General features: G+C 37.6%; 1 protein-coding gene across 3 annotated transcripts; it reads left to right on the top strand.

The window, feature by feature from the left end:
- The first annotated feature begins 7,852 nt into the window (after positions 1-7,852).
- SLC7A9 (solute carrier family 7 member 9) lies at positions 7,853-24,439 on the top strand. Of its 3 annotated transcripts, none has more exons than XM_079316090.1 (14): positions 7,853-7,958; positions 8,698-8,923; positions 9,150-9,275; positions 10,660-10,807; positions 11,727-11,969; positions 12,527-12,652; positions 12,989-13,088; positions 14,432-14,476; positions 14,820-14,943; positions 16,156-16,259; positions 17,048-17,144; positions 22,420-22,569; positions 23,115-23,289; positions 24,178-24,438. In XM_079316090.1, the coding sequence occupies exons 3-14, from the start codon at positions 9,171-9,173 to the stop codon at positions 24,240-24,242; spliced, it is 1,482 nt and encodes a 493-aa protein (XP_079172216.1). In that variant the 5' UTR covers positions 7,853-7,958; positions 8,698-8,923; positions 9,150-9,170; the 3' UTR covers positions 24,243-24,438. The 3 variants fall into 3 exon arrangements, with proteins under 3 accessions (XP_079172216.1, XP_079172215.1, XP_079172217.1); XM_079316089.1 differs by having other exon boundaries at positions 8,695-8,923; XM_079316091.1 differs by lacking the exons at positions 7,853-7,958; positions 8,698-8,923; positions 10,660-10,807 and having other exon boundaries at positions 9,147-9,275; positions 24,178-24,439.
- The last annotated feature ends 365 nt before the right edge of the window (positions 24,440-24,804 follow it).

Raw genomic sequence — 24,804 nt, 5'->3', positions numbered from 1 at the left:
TGTATGCAAAGTGCTGCTCACAGTGAATGGTAAAAGAGAAAACTTCACAGATTGGTCTTCGTATTGAAAGTGCTTTTTTCTCATTTTTGATCTTCAGATCACAATTAATCCTTAATTAAACATTAGATTGACTTAGATTGGACAAGTCATATCTTATCATGTCCACTCTTGTGAACAGCTCTTTCCTGCCTTCCTGCTGAGTCCTGTAGCACAGCAAGAGCACGACAGTAGAGAGAAATCCCAGGAATTGAATTGGAATTTTAATACAGCTACAAAAGGAGAAGGTAAAGAAGGCAGTTGTGTCTACCAGCTTGTCGTGGTTTGACACTGGCCAAATGCCAGGCACTCACCCTTCCCTGCTACAGCTGGGCAGAAGAGAGAAAAAAAAATTAAATTAAAGGTTCATGAGTTATGGACCAGGAGAAAACACTCCAAGGGCAAAACAGGCTTAACTTAGAGGTACAAAGTGAATTTATTACTAATTGAGTTGGAGGAGGATAATGAGAAGTAAAATAAGCCCTTAAAACACATTTTTTCTCCCCAAACCCTCCCTCCTTCCTACCAACAGCTCAGGCAGACAGGGTGTGGGGTTTTGGTCAGCTCATCTGAGATCTTGTTCCCCTGCTCATGGAGAGGAGTTCTTCCCTGTGGGACTGTGGTGTCCCTCCCATGGGAGACAGTTCTGTGTGAACTTCTCCAGCTTGGTTCCATCTCATGAGAGCAGCCAAACCACCCCTGCTGCAGGGTGAGTCCCTCCCACGGGCTCACAGCCCTCCCAAAACTGCTGGGACATGGCTCTCCTTCCCATGGGCTGCTGTCCTCCAGGGACAGGCTGCTCCAGCCTGGAGCCAGGGCCCCTCTCCCCTGGGTCTGCCACTGGGTCACAGCCTCCTCCAGGCATCACCTGCTCCAGTGTGAGCATCTTCCCCATGGGCTGGGGGGATCTGTGCATCCCATGGATGTGTGCATCCTATGGATCTGTGCATCCCGTGGATCTGTGCATCCCCCATGGATCTGTGCATCCTCCATGGATCTGTGCATCCCATGGATCTGTGCAGCCCATGGATCCCATGGATCTGTGCATCCCCCATGGATCTGTGCATCCCATGGATCTGTGCACTCCATGGATCCCTGCACCCCCATGGATCTGTGCACCCCATGGATTTGTGCATCCCCCATGGATCTGTGCATCCCCCATGGATCTGTGCACCCCATGGATCTGTGCATCCCATGGATCTGTGCAGCCCATGGATCCCTGCATGCCCATGGATCCGTGCATCCCATGGATCTGTGCATCCCATGGATCTGTGCACTCCATGGATCTGTGCACCCCATGGATCCCTGCACCCCCATGGATCTGTGCACCCCATGGATCCGTGCATCCTCCATGGATCTGTGCACCCCATGGATCTGTGCACCCCAGGGATCTGTGCATCCCCATGGGTCTCTGCATCCCCCATGGATCTGTGCATCCCCCATGGATGTCTGCATCCTCCAGGGATCTCTGCATCCCATGGATCCTTGCATCCCCATGGATCCCCATGGATCTGTGCATCCCATGGATCTCTGCACACCCATGGATCTGTGCACCCCATGGATCTGTGCATCCCCCATGGATCTGTGCACCCCATGGATCTCTGCACACCCATGGATCTGTGCATCCTATGGATCCCTGCATCCCCATGAATCTGTGCACCCCATGGATTTTTACATCCCCATGGATTTCTACATCCCCTGTGGATCTCCATGGGATCCCCACATGTTGTCCTGCTTCCAGGTAGCAGATGGGAGAAAAATTCACTGAAAAATCCAAACCCAGAATATGTGGGAAAAGCAAGGAAGAAAAAAAAAAGAACTTGTAACCATTCTTCATTTTTCTGTTAACATCAAGACAGGAAAGTAATGACTTTTATAACCTTTGAACCACACAAAGTAATGAGATCAACTTCACGGAAGAAAATAACATCAGAAGCACAATCTGACCTCTACAACTGCCTTAAGATAACTCAAAATACTTAAACTGGCAGAGGCTGCAGAACTTCTGTCACTGTCACGTACATTCATGAAGAGCTTGTTACATAAACTTCAGTGTACTCTGTAGACATTGTAAACCTTTAAAGCTTGTACCTCCTGCAGCAGTCAGCAAAACAAAGGTCTGCTGTCTTCTCCCCAGCTGGCATGATTTGCATGGAAATCACTTCACACACACCAGAGCACACACAGGATCAAGCCTGATGTTCACAAGCTGAACTCAAAGCTTTCAGGATGTTTTCTGTACACAGTAACTGAAGAGCCACTGGAGCTCTTCGTGATTCTAACTACTGGGTCTTATGAAGGTGGCACACTTGCTCTCATTTCTTTCCCATGCATGGTGTAGTTTTCAGCACACTACAGAAAATCCAGAAAATGCCTTTATTGGAGGATTTACTGGGTCACTGCTGCCAGCTGATGTTTCATTAAAGGTGTGTAACTTCATAAGAATTTTAAAATTATAGCTTTGCCTTGTTTCATAGATACTATGCTAAAATTAGAAGAAATTATTTGACTGTCTTATTCTAGAACAATAACTCCACCCATAGCAATTTATCCTTTTTCTATTACCCACCTGACAATAGCAACTTGCTATTTTGCCTTGACCACAGCTGACAGAATATCCTGACTTTGTTATATTGCACCTGCCTTCCAGTTACAGTACCTTCCAGTCAGTAAATTGAAACCATGAAGTAGTTTCAGTTTCCTTTCATAAGGCAACATAAAAAATTCTTCCATTTCTACCAAAGAAATGAGAAAAAAAAAACAATTCAGGATTTGTTAACTGTAGTCACATTCAAGTTTAATTGATGAATTTAGACCACATTCCATCCATAATAACTGAGCATAGTTTTGCTATAATTTGGAATAAATAATCTGATTATATATTCAAAAAGCAAACATTGCTATCACCTTTTCAAAACCAAAACCACAGGAGAATTCGGAGTGAAAGGGATGAGGGACTTGTCTTTACAAACAAACTGGATCTGCTGGTAAATAGAGCTAGATACTGAGAGATAAAAGAAACAATGGGAAGGATTCCACTGATTGATAAATGGAATGAGGGAGATTTGTCTTTGCACACAAACTGTGAGTCTGCTGATAAATCAAATTGGATACTGAGAGATGAAAGAAACAATGGAAAGAACCAGAAATTGCATAAGGAATTCCATTAATTGACCCAAGGAAAAGAAAAAAGTGGGAGATTATACATTAGAAGGGAATCTTAGGAATTGGGCATTTCAGGAAGTCTGTGCCTCTCGAGTACCTCAGCCAGTGGGGAATAGAGAGGGAAATGGCCAGGAAATTAGGACAATAAGGAAACTGTGTTTGCCAACTGCAGCTAAAATAATAGCATTACTTTTTACTCCATTGTTGGAAGAGAGCAGCTCTCACTGTGTGTTTTGGTTGTGTAAATAGCAGGGGGAGTCTGACACTCAGCAGTCACAGAAAGGTAACTGTGGATCAGTGTTCTGTGAACTGACAGAGCATTGTTCTTTACTTACCTTAGCTTTTCTTCCAGTTTCTAGAAAATTTCCCCTGACCATTAAGAAGTCATTTAAACCCGACTATTTTCTTTTCTTCTACCTCTACTTTCAAGCCAGAAAGATGCTGTTTTTCAGGCCAGGAGATTGCCTTTCACCAGCTCAGGAGAGAACACCTCCTAAGACTTTTTCACCATGAAAAAATCATGCCCCTATCCTGGCACATTGCATCAGTTCTAGGATCATTTCCCTCGGGACTACAAGTCCTTCCTTGGGCAGGCATGGCTCTTCCATTTAGGAGAGTTCTAAGCACTGATCCTTCTCTGCAAACCTAGTGTGAGTATGGTAAAAACTCTGTGGTGGCAATCAGCTCAAATCTAGAAAAGCAGATGCACTTTGAAGGTTTCTTTATGTTTGAAAATGTGGTTTCTCAGGGAGTGAGCTCTCCAGATATTTTTAGTCCTGAACTTTTTTCTTCTGAAATTTATTTCAACATACCACATGTTCAGATATGAAATATAGAAAAAAATATATTTTAGCTATTAGAACTGTTTCATACCTGAAATATTTGGCTTTAGTAAATACAAAATTAAAACGAGACTTCAAAAGTAGCACAGAACATCATCACCTCAGTGAAGGCTTCAATATTCAGTGCTTCCTTCCCCATCTAGAGCTGGGCACAAGACAGATTTGTCCTCCAAAATCAATGTTGACTGTCAACCCCTCCTTGGTGTAAGGCCAGTGGAGTGCAACCTGAGTTTTGGACTCAAAAAGGAGATCAAAGTCAGGCTTTGTTTTTAAAAGAGAAAAACACGAGGAGTTGGTGTTTATTAGAAGAATCATTGATTCTGATCAGACTTTGAAGCACTGTTAAAAACTTCACCATCTTTGAAAAAAAAAAAACCAAAAAAAAAAAAAACCAAAACAAAACTAGTGTGACATACTAAAGTTAATTTTCTCCAGATACCATCAAAATTCCTCTAGGACATTCCCCAGGAAGAGACTTATTGATTTTTCGGTGACCTTTTGGATAGAACGACATACTCAGCATTTACGAGTTAATTAAGAGTGTCTAAACAACTGCTTAAAAAATACATGATAGAAAAATAAATCTCTCATTGGACTAAAGACTTTGCACCATTCAGGCAGGTCTAGTATAAAACCTTTAGCAGATCTGAATATCTTTTCAAAAGCTTTATTTGTCACGGAAGAAAAAACAATTACATTGTAACCAAGAACTAAGTAGGGAAAAAATATGGGTATTTAATAATGGGTATTTAAACCCCACAGCTTCTGCTAAGAGATATAGTCTATTAAGTAGTTCTATTAAGAACTAATCACCTATTATTTCCTACTGACTTCCACAAGATGCAAAGATCTTGCAAACCAGCAGCATAACCCAGCATCACCATAGTTATTAAATAATACCACTTCTTTATATTCCACTTGCAGTTTACCTGCAATTACTTAATAAAAAAATATTTAAATTATGATAGTACTGAGATCAAATGTTAGAACACATCTATTAATGGTCAGATTCACAGAAGACCAAATGCAAGGAAACACACTGGTGCTCTCATTGAAATTAAATAACCTGTAGGCAGGGAGGTTAGAATGGAAAGTAGCCACTCTGAGATACTGCTAAGCTACAATTAAAAGCTGCAAGTTAGGATGATCCTTATCTTATCTCATCCTTTAGTGTTGGTCAAAGCAGAAAATGCATTACTGGAAGCAATAAATACCAACCCTAACAAACATTAACCTTTATGCATTGTAACTTATGATAATAAAATGTGTATTTATGTACTGTGTCCTTGTTATTTCCTGAATTAAAGCTGAGAATTACTTTTTTACAGTTTAATTGGAAAAATAGCATTTAAAAAGGTTCAAACTACAGTGTTTAGATAGGACCAGCCCTCAAAGTGTTTACCTCTGTAGTCCCTTGGAATTTGAACTCATTCATGTCTTCATCTGTGTACCTATTTGAGAGGGAAGGGTTCTTTTCCCACGGCTGCAAAATGTAATTTCTTTTGTCTATGAAGAAAATAATAATAGGATCCTTGAAATCAATGTTTGTTTCTTTTCCTTTTCTTCAGGCTGAGGAAAAGGAGGATTGCTGGTAAAATTAAAAATCTTTTAAGAGGTTTACAGCATTTCAAGAAGAGTAACCCCTAAAACAAAACTGATGAATATACTTTTCTATTTTTATAAAGAAACATAGACTAGTTAAGGTCAAATAACTGCAGAAGCTTAAGACATTTATTGAACGGGTGGGAACTCTCCAGACATTCCAGGTTGACTAAAGAAACCAATTGCTTAGGCAAAAACTCAAGCAACATATTTTCAATGTTGCTTTTATGGGATCTGAAGAAACAAAATGGAGTACAGACCTGAAGGAGAAAGAAAAGAGACACAAACATCTACACAAATAAACCAAAGACTGCCTGCACTAAATCTAAGAAAAATTCCTCAGCCATACTTTACTTAACAGAATATTAAAGATGACAGACCCCTACATACATTTGGGGTTTTTGGTTGGTCTGTGAGTTCCAGGGTAGAGATGATGTGAAGGATGTGCCTACTTCATTTCAAGGGACAATGTTAGCCCCATTCTTTTTTCCTTTGCACATTATCTATTTCAATAGTCTCTGTGGCATTTCAGGAACAACACAGGTTTGATAAGATTACAAAACTTCAAAACTTCAAAATTATCAGAATAAGGAACACAGAAGTGCATTGCATAATATCTGTTCACAAATGAGGTACGTGAAATTGGAGAACAACATGAAAACACTGGTTAATTTAATCACGCACCACAATTACCATGAAAATATTTTTAAAGTTTGTAAAATTTGCAGAAAAAGGAATCAATTGTTCATACCTGCCTTTTCACGTGGTTGTAAGCAAGACTATAATTTTAACATGTTTAATTCTCTTTGTAGGAAAAAAGCCCAAAACAAAACAACACAACAACGACTACAAAAATAAAAACAGGAGGACAAAAACCCCCAAACCCCCCTTTTGTTTGGCCATACTTACTGTGGTAATTTTTCAGTAAGAAGTTATTTAAGATGGAAGAGCTTCTCTTGTATCTTAACCCTATTTCTGTGAGAATTAAACAAGAAAAAAGAGAGGGAAAAAACAGTGGCTAAAGAAGTACAATTTTGATTTTGCTGTCCGTACCGACATTACTTTTCATCCTCAATCTTGGAGAAAAACATTCCCAGCCCAGTCTGGCTCAACCATCAGAAAACATAGCAAATATAAACTAGCAAGTGTGTCACATGTTCTCAAGAGTCCGATTTTAGTCACAGATTTACATCATCATTGCAGGGGGAGTTCCTGTTGATCAATCCTGCATGCTTAAGAAGTTTTTAAAAAAGTGAGGAAAGCAATTGTCAGGTAGTGCTTAGGATATTTTACGGATTCTCAGGTCTTAGCTTGGTCTTATTTCCAGCCTTGCATTGCATGTTTATGAGCCATTATCTCAACAAGGCAACAAATGTTAAATGTTAACATCAAGGACCAGTACCTGAACATCTTTTAGCTTTTATCAGTAGATATTTATTGAAAAACTCAGCTGCATTTAGAGGGGTTTGCTCAGGACTTGCTGATTTGAATGTCATACAGCAAAGGAGTTGGACAACTCCATTGATAGAAACAATTCAGTGATTAACATGATTAAGGGTATTTTTGCAAATGTTTTAGGGATGACTGGCTCAAATGAAAGTAGTTACCTTATTACAGAATTCAGGATAATAATACTTTTCCCCCTGGATATAGAACTGCATGAAAATAGAGAATGGCATTTTTCACTGAAGCAAGATCTTTAAATATTTACAAAAATGGAAAATATTTGTAACTGCAAGCAAAGGGAACACAAGCTGCCCTCTCAGCTGCCTCAGGTTAATGAAAAACAAAGGAAATATTTTTGCTCATGCTTCTCTACCATCCCTGGATAAAAACATCAACTATTTGAAATATAATTCAAATAACATCTCAACACATGGTTTTAATGCACCCATAATATGACAATCACTTCAAGGTTATCTTTCCAAAGCATTTCTAAATTAGCAACTGCTTTCTATAAAGACCAAAATAGACTCCCCAAATTATGGTTCACTCTCACTATGTAATTACACTACTTAGGCACTGGGCAAACATTCTCACAAATGGAACAAAGATGGATTTTCTGTTTTTAAAGATAAACTAATTGGACTATCCGTTTACCTGTGGCTCCTAACACAAAACTCCTCTTGGCAGAGAATAGGTTCAATGATTAACTTTTATAACCTCTGTACTTAAGCTGCTGCTTCTTCTGCATATTCTGGTTTCAGACATGGGCATGCCTTGCTTGTAACTGGCTGGGAAATCTAACAAGAGAAACACACTTGACAAGGATTCCTGGACACGATTAACACCAAAGAAATATAAATAAATAAGGTAAGTGGAAACAAGAATTGCTAAAGGTAATGACTGAAGCAGTCTCAATACATGACTGTAAGAGGGAGATGTTGGGCACAAAGCCACAGTGAAGTTCAGTCACCCGAGCCCTGCATTCTTCATGTGTGCAGTTTTCTATCATAGCTTTAATCTTAAAAGCTGGAGTCATTATGATTCTTTTTAAAAAATTCTTTATTTCAAAAGATGTACTTGATGTCTTTATAGCCTAAATGTTTCTGAAGATGAACAGTACTGAGATAGGTGTTCTGTCAATTTAAAATGCTGAAGTTTTTGTACCCAGTTTCCACTTAATTTACAAAAACCCCCCAAGTTATGTTGCCTAAACATGATGCCTTCCAGAGTTACCATCTGTATAAAAGCATAAGGATCTTCAGCATTCAAACTCAGGTAATTATACTTGTAGAGTCTTAGGAGAGTAGAGACTTTTGACTGAATCTGCTTTAGAGACTCAGAACCTAACCCGACCAAATTCCTTCACTCTCTCAGACTGCATTTTAGACCTATACTAGGGAAAACAAGCAAAATCCTCCCCCTCCAAAATCTAAAGTAAGTGTAAATTTAAATTTGAAAACAAACTCTTTACATTCCAGTTCTAAAAAGGACAAAACATTGGGTGGAAGACATTCACCCTGAATCAACACAGAGAAGGTTGGTGACTCCTTCTGGGGCAAAGAGCTGCTAAATAGATAATTATAGTAGCCCACGCTCTGTTTAGCAGATACTTCCATCTCCAAGGAACTGAGACAAGCCCTAATTCAATGAAGAATGGAAAGAAGCTCTCCTAGATAAGAAGAAAACAGACTGGCTTTTGGGAGGAAGATAAAATCTGTGGGATTTTTGGAGGAGTTCAAAGAAGGACTGGCTATAGAAGCTTGATCGTTCCAGCAAGGAAACCTGGAACCGAATGTAATCTGGGACAGGAGACACAGCCATTCCCTTGCCAGGTGGGTGTCAGGAAAATCCACAGTAAAACAGAGGATGAGGTGAAGCTGACAACACTTCTTCTCTGCCTTTTCTCCCCTGAGTAGGTATTTCGATGGAATATGAGTGAGTGTGTGCTCGTGTTCGTTTTCTCATAATATTTACCTATTCTACTTTGTACCCACATGGATCAGCCAAAGCCAAGCAACAATAATATGCTAGAGTAAGATTTTGTCTTTATTTCCTCAGAAATTTCAACAAGAATAACAAATGGGTGAAGAAAGCTTGAGGAAAAGAAGAGGAGAGGACAAAGGAAGAGGGGACGGACAATCCATCCAGAGTCATGAACCCCAAACGATGAACCTACAAAAGCAGGCAAATATTTTTCTTTTCCCCCTTTGGTGGGAGGGGTTGGCAGAGGGAGGCAGGAGGGGATATTTGTGCATATGAATCACAAAACCCACTACTGTGTCGCAATTCAGCAAAAATATCTATCTCAAGAATGTGGTTGGTTTACATTTCAGAAACTGCTAATTACTGAAGTTAAATAGCTCTGATATAAACAGACTAAAACCCCAAGAATGCGTCGTTGAAGTTCTCACATACAAAAATAATTCAAAAATTTACTCTAAGTTGATCAACTAAGGCATTTCATTAACTTTTTTTACCTCACATATACTTTTCAGAATTTGTAGTGGGTTGTCCAGCTCATTGTTTCTGAAAGTTTATTGGTGTTTATGGCCAGGAAATAGACGCTGGTACCTGAATACAAGTGAAAATCTGTCTCCTTTACAGATTACAGATGCTGTAGAAAACAGTTGTGTCACTTCCTCTCGGGGGGGAGTGGCATTTCTCTTAAATTAATTTAAGTAGCCTGGAAAAAGATTATCTATGTGGTTTTAGTTTGGTCCCAAAACTGGAAAAATATTGATGTTATTAGAGTAGCCATAGCTATCAGAAAATATTAAGCAGCCCATGCCACAGGTTTTAGTAATACATGCCTCAATTTCAGTGGTTTCATGTAATATTGTAGGTCACTACAAATTTAGGGGAACGTGATCTTATCACCATCTAGAGGTATCAACACAATTGCTAGGCACAAATAGTTAAAGCAAGGAGAGGGAAACAGCTGCTGAACAAAAAAAAAAAAAAAACAAAACCCAAACAAAACAAAACAAAAAAAACCCAAAAAAACCCAAAAAAAAACCAACCCCAAACAAACAAACAAAATCAAAACAAAAAAACCCAAATCAAATCAAAACAAAACAAAACAAACAAACAAACAAACAAAAAAAAAAAAAGAAAAAAGCCACACCACAAACAACAACAAAAAAACCAACCTGGACTCCATCCATGAAAGACCATTTCTCAATCTTAGAAAATTCAGAATCCATCAAGTGCTCAAGTGCTTGTAGAAGAATGTCATTACTTCATCAGAGAGGAAAGGGCAAGTTCAGCCATTCAAGGCTGCATTTGAGACTCCCATAATCCAAAGGACAGTTTAATAAAGGAAATAGGCAAGCAAAACACAAATAGATGTGCTTTTGAAAACAGCAGGAGTACACCACAGGGTACATACAGATCTTGGAAAGAAGAGTGAAACTTTTCAAAATTGTTTAATATATTTCTTTATAGAATTTACATATCAAAAGCCAATAACAAAAAGTCAGTAATGACAATTACTGTAGTTCTAGGATATTGGGAAGTAATTGCTGAATTACTAGAAAATGCTTACAAAACCATCTCATTTTGTTTCAAGGTGGGCCTCGTTAGTGGCATCTGTATGATTGTTGGTACAATTATTGGCTCAGGTATCTTCGTTTCTCCAAAATCTGTGCTTGCCAATGTTGAAGCTGTGGGTCCTTGTTTAATTGTCTGGGCAGCCTGTGGAGTTCTGGCAACACTAGGTAAAGGACTCGACAAAAAAAATCTGAATCTTTGCCTTAAATCTTTATATCTGCTGGTTCTGTACTACTCTCATTTCACAAATTAGCTAATAGCACCTACTGCTGTATATAGGCATAGCAGTACTCAAGCATAAATTTAAAATGGGGTGTTTAAAGAAGACAAACTGAGTTTTAATACTGAAAATCACACTCAATTTCTTTTGAAAGAAAGTTTTAGGTTTTCCTGCTTCATCCACTGACTGTAATAAAGAGAATAGTCCACTTAAATAGCTGGAAATATGTGAAATTTACTGGTAGTGAGCTAGGTACTTTTTACTAGCATTTTACTTCTGTAATTCTAATTCTATTCTCTGAGCATTTAGCACTAAGCACCTCAAAATATTTCAAGAAGTAAAACAAATAAATTTTTGAGCATTGCATCAAGTGGGGCAGCATGCAAGAAGAACATTAATTTGAGATGTCATGTGCAGCAATAGAAGAGGAAGTATCACTGTACTTTAATGTTGAGCTTAGCAGACATTTTATTGCAAAATTGTGCAGAAAGTCTGTTTTTTCAAGTTTCCAAAAGGCATGCCAGCAAGTGCAGTTCTCACTTAAATGCTTCATGTAGTGTTCATTTCTTAAACAGAAATAGAATGAAATCAAAATGTTTGTTTGCACTGGTTTTAGTGAAGTCTTAAATATCAATGTAATCAAAATTTTAAGATTGCATCTGAATAACTTCAGGGTATTTTTTTAATTGCTCACAAGTAATTAAATTTTTATTTTGCATATACAATAAAATATGCAGAAATACAAAGAGAGTAATAATGCACTGTGTAGATCAATTTCCTTTTCTACCTATTAAAAAATTATTATCTGTTCAAGCAGTCCTGGGTTCAAAAGTGTATGAACTAAACCTGCTTTTCTTGTTATCCAGGTGCACTTTGTTTTGCTGAGCTTGGTACAATGATCACAAAGTCTGGGGGAGAATATCCTTACCTGATGGAGGCATTTGGCCCAATTCCAGCATTTTTGTTTTCTTGGACGAGCTTACTGGTCACAAAACCCAGCTCCTTTGCAATCATCTGCCTCAGCTTTGCAGAATATGCATCAGCTCCTTTTTATCCAGGTTGTGATCCACCCCAGGTTGTCATCAAGTGTCTTGCAGCAGCTGCTATTGGTAAGAGTCACCCTTTAAAAGACAGAGCAGATCCAAAACTGCACAGTGCCTTGTGTCTGGCCCCATCAATAAGTGCCCTTCAGTACCCTGGAACTTCCTTAGGCTCATCTCCACAAACACCAGAAATCTTTAAGACAAAGTCCAGTGAGTCCTTCCCACAATAACTAATTAAACAGCATAAAAAGGATAAGCTTGAAAATGCTTTTTTTCCCTAGTCCAAGTTTTTTTTTATTCCTCATTAAGAAAGATACAGCTGTATTATGAATGCTTATCTCTAGCAGTAAAGGAAGAAAAAATAAGTCTGGAAATACTATTTCCTTATTTATCAGAATGCTGTGCAACTTCAAAATATTTTTTGTTAAAGGTACTGTCAAAATCTAATTAATAAATCTGTTTTCCCTCACTATTTTAAAAGTTATCCAAAGACAGAAAGTAAAAACTATATATACTATAGACAAAAAGTGTGACAGACAAGCAGTACAGTAAATAAGGGGAGGGGCAACTTTTCTTTAAATTCTGACAAACACTTAAAAAATTTAAATTTTTATTTCTTTTAGTGGTAATTACAATTGTGAATTCATTGAGTGTGAAGTTGGGAAGTTACCTTCAGAATTTTCTCACAGCTGCTAAAATGATCATTGTCACGATCATTATTGTAAGTGGAATTGTTCTCCTTGCACAAGGTAATAAAATAAATGTTATTTGAAACAATTATTTTAACTTTTGCTATTACCATTAACAAATTCCCCACTGACAGAAGTGACACAGTATTAAGGCACAGCCCTGAATCTCTTAATTCAGGGTTTTAGTTCTGCATCTCCTGGAAACTGATATTTTCTTTCAGAGAAGGGGGATGGGTGGAAAATGCAGCACTACAGATCAATTAACACAAAAGGGTGTTGATTAATTTTTATAAGTGAAAAGTTTAAAAACATGAGACGTGTTGGAATGTTTTTTTCATCTGGTGAGGATTACAAGAATTAATTTCAACACTGATCAGTGATCTTCCTCATTTACAGGAAAAACTGAAAACTTCAAAGATTCTTTTAAGGACAGTAAAATTTCTGTTAGCTCCCTCAGTTTGGCATTTTACAATGGACTCTGGGCATATGATGGATGGTAAGGAATCTTTATTTGCCCTAACAGTTAAACAGCCTTTAACTGGTTTACTCTCTCCCTGTAGAGATGCTGGAGAAGGTAACAACTGACTTGTTATGAATGTCTGGATGAACTCTGGGAAAAGAACACCAGTTTGGTTAAGAAAACCCCACAACTCCACCCTCTTTTATTTGCTGTTTATTAGGGAAGGAAAATTGATTAGATCCCAAAAGGATTACTACTGCTGCTTTGCTGCTGGAGGTGATGGATACTGCAGAAATGAGGAGGAGATAACACAGTTTAATTCCACTGTGTTAGGCAAAACAGCTTTCCCTGCAGGCTACCCCATCAAATTCCATTTATTCTGGAATATGTAATGGTGTTTTATTAGTACAGGAGAGCATAAAAAGGAACATTGTGCTAGAAATTATAAAGTTCAACTTGCAGATTTTTTCTTAGGGAATGTCAGCTGGCATAGCATACTGATGGCACAAATCCATTGTTATTCTTAAATGTGCAAACTGCAAAAGTCTACTTAGAGATCAGTAATTTGGAAGAAAGTAAGAATATAATATTGATCTACCACACAGCAATTCCCATTTATAAGCTTTTGAAACTGAATTTATTTTAAATGGATTATTTTTTTTTTAGGTTCTATTTCCAAGCTTGAGTGTCTCAACTCAAGCATGTAAGTCTGATAATTCAGGCATTCATATGGACTTTTTAAGAGGGCAAAGAAGATGATCCCTAAATAATTATTTGTGAATGTAACCACCAGGCACTAACATTTGAAAATTTGCCTTGAACTGTAAATAGTTATTCTTCAGATTTTCAGAGTGGATAAATATAAAAATCTTCCTTCAATTTGTTTACATGCTCTGGCAGAAATGGGTATTTGGAAATTATAATTCAGATAGGTATAATCCTTAAAAAGGTTTTCATGCCTGTTTTGTAAAGACAGAACCACTGTGAAACACCAGCTTTACTCTTTGCCCTCTGCACACTTGTGCTTTTATTTGAAAATACTCAGATACTTAAATGCTTGAAATTGAAAGGCAATCTTGCAAACCTAAGATGTCTGCCAAATTTTTCTTTTGTTATTGTGGGATATTTTATCCAAAATTTAGATACTAGAGATAATGCAGAAAGAGATGGTGAATCAAGAGGCTGGCTTTTGGATAAGAAGCTCACACAGGTTTTGTCCTGCAGTTTTCCCAGTTAAAAGATCGATTTTACTTTTTTTCCCTCTTTTTAAAACTGAAAATATTAAATACAATAACACAAGAAATAACACCTCACCTTATAGTATAGTCATACTTAAACACCGGACTGCTAAAATACCATATGAATGTTTTTCATTCCAGGAATCAACTCAATTACATCACAGAGGAACTTAAAAATCCTTACAGGTAAAATTGTGTAGGAAAGCAGTGTTTTTACTGGCAAGAAATCAAACACTATGTACTTTTCTATAAGCAAGCATATATTTTGGTCTGTTTTTTAAAAGCACTAATATTCTGCTAGGTTTGAGCATGAACAGACATAGCTAATTAACCTGTATTACAGGGTTTGTATATTTGCAAAATTTGTATTTTTCCTTTTTTAAAATCCTGATTTCCATAGCTCTAAGTATATTTATTTGTATTTTTTACTGTAAAGAGCATATCAGGAAAAGTAAAAATCCACAGTTTACTATGATAACTGGACCAGTGATACAGAAATGCTGATGGGTCTCACTTTTCCATTCTTTAGAAATCTACCACTGTCTATAATTATTGGGATCCCCTTGGTTACAGTTTGTTACGTTCTGATAAACATTTCCTATTTCACTGTGATGACTTCAACAGAACTTCTGCAGTCCCAGGCAGTTGCTGTGGTAAGTTACTTCAATTTGTAATAAAACATCTGAAGAAGACTGGGTGCACTGAAATCATGCAAGTCATTAAGTTCCATTAATTGTTTGTAAAATAAAATTAATTTTAGTCTAAACTGTTAGTGCCACTTCCACCCATTATCTACTATCATTTCTTCATCTAAAATTTCAGTAATGCCTAATTTAAAGAGTAGTTCTATCATATCCAAATGGGAATAAAAGAGGGAAGCAAAAGTAATGCAATCTTCAGCAAACATTTTGTAAACATTTCAGGTCAGAGGGTGACTGCTTTCCATAGGCATCAAAAAGATGGAAAGAGAAATAACATCTGACAGCTGCTTTGCCATTTTCAATGTTCCCAGTATTTCTGAGAAAGAGGCACATGTGAAGTGACAGTAGATCAAAGTTTGTTATTATGGAGATAGCAGCAAATAATCCATCATTCACTTCCACCTTATACTTTTTGGGCTTTTTTCCTTAACAAATTTGAAAAATATGATTTTTACATTTTTGCAAGACATACTCTTACAGGTAAAGTTAGAATTTCTGTAAGTTTCTGAAACCATAAAAAATACATTTGTCTCTTCAGTTGCACTCAGTAAATTTCCTGTGTCTCTGAAACAACTATTGAGGTGCAACTATTTTCCTAATGCTAATTTTTTGGGGGAAACAAACAGTATGTGACAAGCATTTAAATATATAGTCTAGCACAGTAATGCTTAATTTTTTTTTTAAATATAAGTTTTTAAAATTTAGATGTTCTGTGCATTTCAGCAGCTTGTCTGCTCCAGAAGGTACAGCAAAGAATGTATGAAGTTAAATCTTATGTAAGAACTAATCCTCTTCTATACACATTTAAACTTACAACCTGAGCAACACACATCAACTAGCATTGAATTGTCTTTGCAGACATCCCAAACCAGGTGTCTTTAACAGAATTTAATTTCTGTGTGGTTTTTACATATGCCTTCCAATGTTCCCTACAGATGTTGCATCATAAACATCATGATAATAATACTCCATTTTATAGTGGTCAATGAATTAATTTATTTGGCAGAGCATTTTTAATAACCACACAAAATATACAGCATGGCTTTGCCAGTAACACAGCTCAGATACCCATTTACTTTACCTACAAAGAGGCTCTAACATTACTGAATAGTCTAAATGGCAGTTAAAATGACAAAAGTGATTAATTTTAATCCCATATCCCAGACATTTGGAGATAGAGTCCTTTATCCTGCCTCTTGGATAGTTCCTCTCTTTGTGGTATTTTCGACCCTTGGATCTGCCAATGGCACCTGTTTCACTGCAGGCAGGTAAGTGCCCTTCTAAATATCTTCAAATGAAAGGTTTTGAAGGATTAAAAAAATTTTAATACATGTATCTACAGACATAAGGACATTCTTCTGATCTACATTATACAAAATGCAATTTAAAATTGCCTGTAAATCTAGCTATATTGTTTAATTTTCAACAATAAACAGTGGCTATTCAGTTTTGAAAAATTAGAAAACATGGTCTCTTCTTAATTCAATGAAGGTATAACACTATAGCACAAATAGTTTTTTTCATCTCTCATCAATTTTAAAGCTGATAATTAAACAGTTAAAAGTTATCATTAAAAACATGACAACACCAGCAAAAGTAACTGAGAAGCTATTCCTTTCTATTAGCTGCTCAGTACTTTCATTTACTATTTAATATATTTTAAAATTTCAAAAGTATCTGAATGCAATGCAACTGTAAAGACCATTTTTTGACAAAAGGATGTCTATACAGCTTTTTTTTTGCTATGAAACTCATGAAAAAAGAAATATTTAATTAAAAGGGACACAGTAGGTAACATTTCCCACAATAATTTTCAATTATATGTGCAAAATAATGATTCTGAAATTAGTTTTGAGTGTACTATTTTAATACTGGTTTAGCATTTGTTTTACCTCACTGCTAAATTGCTGGTTATTTAATTTCCCTCATTAATCTGCTGCAATACTCTTTAAATCCCAATGCATACCAATGAAATTAGCTGGATGTCTGTTTTTATTACACCACTTAAAGCCCAGGTGCCACACTAACTACAGTGCCTTGTTTTTGTTTTTGTCAGACTTGTTTATGTTGCAGGTCGTGAAGGGCACATGCTCAAGGTTCTGTCTTACATTAGTGTGAAACGTTTGACACCAGCACCTGCTATCATATTTTATGTAAGTATAAATTCTAAGCACAGAAAAATTATCCCCCATCACCAGAAATTCTCCAGGAATACATATTTTCACAGCTTCCTACCAGTAGTTTTGACACATACCTTGAACCAGCTAGACAAGGAAATTGCTAAATACATTTTGGAAAAAGACTACACAACCCCCCCGCCAACTTCTCATATTCATTCCAGAACTGGATTTTAAAAATCAAAATGGTTAAGAACTGATGGCATGAGAACAAAAACTTAAATGAATGGTTAGTATTAGGGAATTCTTTCACAGGATGCTTGCAAGCAAGCTATCACTACCCTGTTTTTTCCATGGAGGAACATTTCCTCCTTGTAGAAAATTTACATCTCACTAAAAAATTCCAGTCAGTAAATTTAAGAATAAATCCAGAACATGTTGTTATTTTTATTTTGCCCATTAATCTTCAAGGCAAAACAAGATGTATTCAACCCTACCAGGAAAATTAATCCACAAACACCAGAGGCTTATTCCAAAAAGGAGACAGAGGACTCCTGTAAACTTATTGCAATAAAGGGAGAAGTTATGAGCATTTCCCATGGGATCTCTCAAATTATTAGAGGACACAGCCTCCTTTTTATTCTAATTTCCTGGCCACATTTCCCTTTGTCTCCACTGGCTGAGGTACTTGAGAAGTACAAACTTCCCAAAACACCTAATACAGATCTCCTTTCTAATTTGTGCTCCTTCCCCCCTTTTTTCTTTTTCCTTGTGTCTCTGTTCTTCTTCTCTAAATCCAGAGGTGTAGCACAGTCTTGAGTGAGTAACAACCTGTGTCAATTAGTGGAATTCCTATGGAATTTATGGTTCCCCCTTGCTTCTTTCATGTCTCTGTATCTGGCCTTATCTATCATCAGGCCCACAGTTTGTTTGTAAAGACACCTCCTTCTCATCCCTTTCAATCCCTTCTGTTCTTAATTTCTCAATAATTGTCTTTACAAACTTTAGTCATCATTGACTTAACTTTCTGTTCCTGGGTCCTTTTTGGTTTTGCAATTATTTGCAGTGACATAGTTTTCTTTCCTTCTGTAGCCATTTCTGGATCAGTGGGCATGGCTACTACTGCACCCCCTAGATCACATGTGGAATAAGTTGTACTAAGCAAGGGATCATGCATGGTAAAAAGATTAGAATTGATGGAGCACATAACAGGAAAAAAACCATTAGTTTAACCCATAGTCCACCAGGTAACCATGAAAACATGTCCCATTCCCATCCTTTCCACATTTGGACAGGTACATGAGCTAATTTTCTTATTCTCTTTGTTTTACCACTTCTCCATTGTCATCTATTTGCAAACAGCAATTAGAGTAATTTAATTTCCCCCACACTCCCCCTTCTTCTGCTAATAGATAATCTAATATCATCTCTTGTTGAAATATTTAATTCCTCATCTGAGTGGATTGGTCAGCAAGAAGGTCAAGAGCTATAGCTGTCTGGTTAGTTATTATTTCAAGGACTTAATGATCTGATTTAGATTATAAATAGGTTCTCTGGCACCTGATATAAATTTGTTGGGATTCCAAGTGGCTGGTCCATAGTGTTGTATGATTTGCTCAGGTGGCCATTCATCATCACCACACTTTTGGGTGCTCCCTCCATCCAGGGATGCATCAATTGACTGTTTCTGTCCAATTAGATCATCATATACCTTGATTCCTAACTGATTTCCCTGAAGTTGTGGTAGCAAAAAGAACAATGGCTTACTATATCCTTCATAAAATTTTAACCAGTTTGGAGGTAACATGCAATAGGCATGTTGGCCACAAATCCAGTAATGCCCTTTTAAAACCCAGGTCCCTTTGGCAAAGGGGCCTTCCCAGTTTTCATCATCAATTGGTGGGTCAAAATACAGCTGCTTTCATGGGCCTTACAGTCCTCCAACAATAGTTGCCTCACCGTAAGAATCACAATATTTGCATTTCTAAGCTCCCACATGAGGTTTCCACCTACAGTTACATCCCAGATCTGTTTTGTTTGATCTGGACCAGAGCTTATTAAAAGGGTTTGAATCCTGTTCTGTGTTACCCCTTCCACTGATAGTCACGGACAACATGTGTCCTACTTGTAGAATTATCTTGGGGGCAGCTTAAAAATAAGGAGTCAAAAAATTTATCCTTCCCCACTGCTTTACAGCATTCCAAATCCCTTTGGCAATTATGGTAGGAACACTTTATTCAGCTACCATTAGTGAGCTTAACATGAGTTTGATTCCATCTGCCTCAGAATGTAGAACAATCATAAGGAGGGCAGCATTATAAACCCAGTCACAAACACTTCTTCCCCATGTATATGCTTGCTCTTCTATTTAGATAAATGCCTCTTTCAGAAGAATGAAGCAGCCATGAACTTCCTTCCTCATCCCAAAATCTTGTTCCATTATGGACCTCACTCAGGGGTTTCACTGGGCTGGCCACCCATGGCCACTCTTCAGATCCTCCTCTGGCTGAAACCTAACTGACAATATAAAAATAAGATTATTAAGAGAAACATTTTAATAGTGTATTCTAATGATCCAGTCTAATTTTCACCTTGTCTTCTGCATCACCTGAGGTGAGTGAAGGCACAGCAATCATATAAGATAAAGAAAACAATGACAGCAAGCAGTAGCCCCCCAGTGGGTGAAGATTCTGCAGGAGGGATGCTCATACAGACTTTCAGCAGGCAGTCTGTGGGGAGGCACACAGACTGTGGAGCTGCTGCTCCAGTGCACTCCTGCAGAGTGTCAGTCACAGCTTCCCATCCCTCTCCTCCAGCTGGGATGTCCAAATCTCTGGGGCCTCAGAGACCTTGACCCCAGTGGGATTGGTCCATCTGTGTTCAGATGTCTTGATGACTCTTTCTGTGGGCAGCAGCACTGGAAGGGTCAATGCCACTTCACCACCAGCTGTGCTTCTTTCCACTCCTTAACTAGGACCCAGTCTCCTGGCTGGATGTTGTGAACAGCAAAGTCCAAAGGCAGGGTCTGTGTCAGCTGAGCCTCCTGTCAAAGAGATTTCACAACAGACAGCCACACAATGTCTCAAATACACATCACTTATCTCTATGCCCCCACTAGGCTGAGAGTTGCAAGGGTAAGGAATTCCAAACATTAATTCAAAGGGAGATAATTGAATATCTCCCCTGGGTCTGGCCCCTATTCCTCCCAAAGCCAGGGGCAGGAGCTGCACCCATGGCATCTTGGTTTCTATCACCAGCTTCAGAAGGTGTTTCTTTATTTCTCCATTCATTCTTTCAACCCAGCCCAAACTCTGGGGGTGCCAGGGGTGTGCAGGTTCCATTGTATCCCTAAAGCAGCCATGACTCCTAGAAGAATTTTCCCTGTAAAATGAGTTCCCCTATCTGAGTCTATTGCTTCCACAATCCCATATCTTGGAATCATTTATTCAAAAAACACCTTAATAACTGATGCTGTAGTTGCTGAAACAGTAGGGAATGCTTCTGGCCACCTTATTAGCTGACATACTATTACCACAAGAGATTTAAACCTTGCCACTTGGGGCATTTTGGTAAAATCCACTGTCATTTCTGGAAGGGACATACAGCCCAAGGCCTCTCTGCCCTGTCGATTTTCTTTGTAACTCTGTCATTGGTTTTAGCACAGATCAAACAACCCTCAATAGTTCACTTTGACAGAGTAAAAAGACCCACAGCAACACACATTTTGGGAAGGATTCTGCCAGTTCCTCTAGAACCCCTGTGATTCCCTTCATGAAGCTGTTTTAGTATCCACAAGGCCAGAGCTTTTGATATCCACTGCTTCCCATCCCTTGTAATCCAATTGTTTCCTCTTTCCTCTGCCCCACTCTTAATTATCTGCAGCTCCTCTGGTGGAAAAGCATTTCTCTGGCAGTGCTGGGGTTGTTGGGATCAAGGGGAGGATCTTTGAGATTTCTGGCAACAATGCAGCTTTCTGAGTTTCTTCATTTTCCAGTCAGTTACTTGTATTATTGCCACTCCTTTTGGTAAATTTACCACTGAGCTATTAAGCTCTCATGAGCTAATATTTTTTTCCTACAGGTTAATAAACCTCTTTCTTCCCATAATTTCCCAAATGCATGTATCACCATATTCCCATATGTATGTATATGCATATCTAGAATCAGTAAAAACGTTCATTATCTTGTCCTGATATAATTCACAGGCTCTCACAGGTGCATACAGCTCTGCTCATGTCTGAGCTGACCATGTGGGTGACAATCTCTCCTTTTAATTCCTTTCCATTTATGATAGTCTATCCTGTAAATGGCTTCCCTTCTGCCACCCTTGCAGACCCATCAATAAACACATTTTCTGCCTTAGAACAGGGAGTGTCTCATACATTTTCCCTAGTCTATCACCTGAATGCAGCCATGGGTTTCTCCCTGGCCCCCCCCCCTCCAGGGCTCTTCACCCTTCCCCACCTTTAAATTCTAAATCCTCCTGTTCCATTAAACAAGATTCATACTGTAATAACTGAGCACTGGACATTCACTTAGAGGCTCTCTCAGTTGACAGCCTGACAACTTTAACCTGATGTGAAATTTTAACAATCAGTTAAATTCTATTTAACTGATTCTAAATTCTATTGTCGGTTTTCAGCCCTCAGCCACCATCAGAACTGGCCTTCTTTAATATCCACATAAACTCAAAATTCCTTTTCTGAGTCTGGAAAAGCTAAGACTGGGGCATTAACCAATTTGTCTGCTAATTTTCTAAAGCTTTGCTCTCCTTCTGCTGTCCATACCACAGCATTAGGATTGTCTTGGGTTAAAAAGTCTCATAAAGGTCTGGTTAAACCAGAAAAATCCTTAATCCATGCTCTGCAGTATCCCACCATTACTCTTTCTTTGTCTGGGGTAATGGTACTTCTAAAATGCCTTGTATTCTTTCTGGATTAATACACTTTAACCCTCCAGTCAAAATGTGTCTCAAATATTTAACCTTTTTCTCTACCATTACCATTAAAAACCTAAAAATATATTTTGAATCTTCAAGATATTCTGTTTGTTGTTATAAAACAGATTAATGCATAAAAAATATAAACATTTTGTCTTAAAATGGAATTAAAATTGCACACAAAAATGACCACACTTTGGCAGGATGCAGCCACAATCTTTAAAGGTGCTGCAACACACTTACACCCAAATATTTAAGCAAAAGCATTCACAGTTCATTTTCTGGAGCACTGCACATGCAGCTATATTGAAACAGAAGTAAAATTCAGCCTTCTTCTGTAATAGACTACACTAATTTTTGTTTTCATTTTTAGGGGGCCATTGCTATTATTTATATTATTCCTGGTGACATTGATACGCTCATAAATTACTTTAGTTTTGCAGTCTGGATATTTTATGGTTTAACTGTACTTGGATTAATTGTTATGAGGTTTACAAGGAAGAATCTCCAGAGACCTATCAAGGTAAGTTCTGTATGGCTTTTCCTCCATTCCATAGATGCTGTAGAATGAATTCACACTAAGTATCTGGATATTTAAACAGCACCCTTGGGCAGTATCCTTGTTTTTTACTGCCCTTACCTGAAATCTAGCCATTTAATAGCAGTTCTGTACTAGGACTAAGCTCATAAGGACTAGGAAAAGATTACAGAATGTTGATTTTAACTTGCACAGACAACAGGGCATAAGCCAAATTGTCTCAGATGGGTAATTGCTGTCAGCAGACTACCATTGAAAGAATATCCCAAGTAAGACCCCAGGTCATTGCATGTAAGTCAGTTCCCACATTTATTAAAATGCAAACTTTGTACACTGCAATTTGAAATATTCACTAAGAGATCTTAGTGAATTATTTGGCAGAAGAGTTTCCCTATCCATATTTCTGCTACTGCTTCAATCACCCCATCTGATTGCAGAAAATTTTAAAGTAAAAAATGCATAAGGGAATAAAAATATTCTTTCAACTTCTTTAAGAATGAAGAAGTGATTTTGTTCTTTGTATCTTGCAGATACCCATCATCATTCCTGTCATAGTGACACTGATCTCAATTGTTCTGGTATTGGCACCAATCATCAGTGCCCCTGAACTGGCCTATTTGTACTGTATTTTATTTATACTCAGTGGACTTATTGTTTATGCACTTTTTGTTCATTTAAAATTCGACTGGCCACAAAAAATATCAAGTAAGTATACCTCAGGTAGCCAGCTCCAAACTCAACAGAACTTGATATTAATTAGTATAATAAAGCTCACTGTCTGGTCAATCCCTTCTAAAGAATGTGGAGGGGAGCAATTTCCCTAGTGGGCTTTACTGAAGACTCTATTTTACTCCTTTCTGTTGAAAAGAAGTAATGTCTGATTTGAGGAAAAATTAAACTTAATTCACAAAAAACCCCCACATCACTGTAGTAGCACAAAGAAACAGAACTAATCTGTAAAGTTAGTTTTTCAGTTATCTGTATTTCAAAACATTGCTTTGGTGGTTAACTAAAGATAAGCAGACATAAATTCTTATGCCACCAAACACTGGGGTTTTAGCTCTGATTATTAATATTACTATCCTTATTGAAGAAAATATTAACAGCATTAAGACAAAAAAATAATCCCAGGGCTGAATACAGTGCAAGCTACAAGAATGACCATTTATGACCTGATTGCATAGTCCCTAGAGAAACTCTGATATTGTCTCAGGCAAAACAGGATACACAGATGTTTCTAAGAGGCTAACTGGAATTAGCTGAACACAACAGCACTAGCTCTACAGACATCCAGAAAATCAATAATCTGTCTCTCTTGTCCCCAGGACTATTAATTATAATTTAATAATTATAACTAAATACAATTTTAATTATGTAATTGGAAGCACTGCACTGTAGTGTAAGTTTGGAAATGAAGAATGCTGTAGTTTGGATCTTCAGACTGTTTATTCCCCACCCTTTCTTTTTCATTTTGAAATAGGTATACAGATAAAAAGAACAGCTAGGTAGAAGGATAGTTTTCTCACTTAGAAAATAGTTTGAATTGAAATATTATTCTCTTATAAAACCTCTAACAATAAATCTTTTCCTCAGATCCCATCACTATGCACCTCCAGATGCTTTTGGAAGTTGTTCCAGAAGAGGAAGTTACTGAATGAAGTATTTTATACCCACCAGGTTGTTTTTAAGTGCTGTACTGGTTGAAGTAGATTCAATTTAGTTTGGCACACATATAAATTGCTATGTTTGTACTGGTGTATTAGTTTTGAAACACTTCAGTACTTCAAAGCATTAAATATATATAATAAAAGATTTCTAAGACAGATTACAGTGTCCAGCAAAGCTGGTTTCATTGTTTGTTAATAAGTTATGGTGTCTTGTTTTCTGAATTAAAATTTTTAGCAAAGATGTGTTTTAATGTCTTTACAAACAATTCCATGGGTGAAGGTGTGGGTGTTAATGTTTTTGAAATGGGTGTTAACATCTCTACCAACTGGAAGGCACAGGTTTGTTACAGAACCCAGAGAGTTTGGCTCCTGGAACACACAAGGGTCTGAGCAAGCTTGTCTCCTTTATGGACACTGGCTTTTCATAGCATGATTTTCCATACAAAATTACTCAAAAAACCTTTTCAGTTATGAAGATGGCAAAACTTAGCAGCAACAGTGTCAAGATGCTTCTGATGACACTATGGAAAGAACAACAGCATCACAGAAAGGA

Source organism: Erithacus rubecula, assembly GCF_903797595.1.
Source record: "Erithacus rubecula genome assembly, chromosome: 12".
Taxonomy (NCBI): domain Eukaryota; kingdom Metazoa; phylum Chordata; class Aves; order Passeriformes; family Muscicapidae; genus Erithacus; species Erithacus rubecula.
The sequence above is the reverse complement of the archived record's forward strand: the minus strand, read 5'-3'. Positions and strand labels throughout refer to the sequence as shown.

Bases quoted from the DNA above. Each gene is read 5' to 3' on its own strand.
- SLC7A9 (XM_079316090.1), top strand. From the start codon at position 9,171: ATGGGTGAAGAAAGCTTGAGGAAAAGAAGAGGAGAGGACAAAGGAAGA. The intron at 9,276-10,659 runs GCAAATATTTTT...TTTTGTTTCAAG, and splicing joins CGATGAACCTACAAAAGCAG to GTGGGCCTCGTTAGTGGCAT. The intron at 22,570-23,114 runs GTAAGTTCTGTA...TGTATCTTGCAG, and splicing joins ATCTCCAGAGACCTATCAAG to ATACCCATCATCATTCCTGT.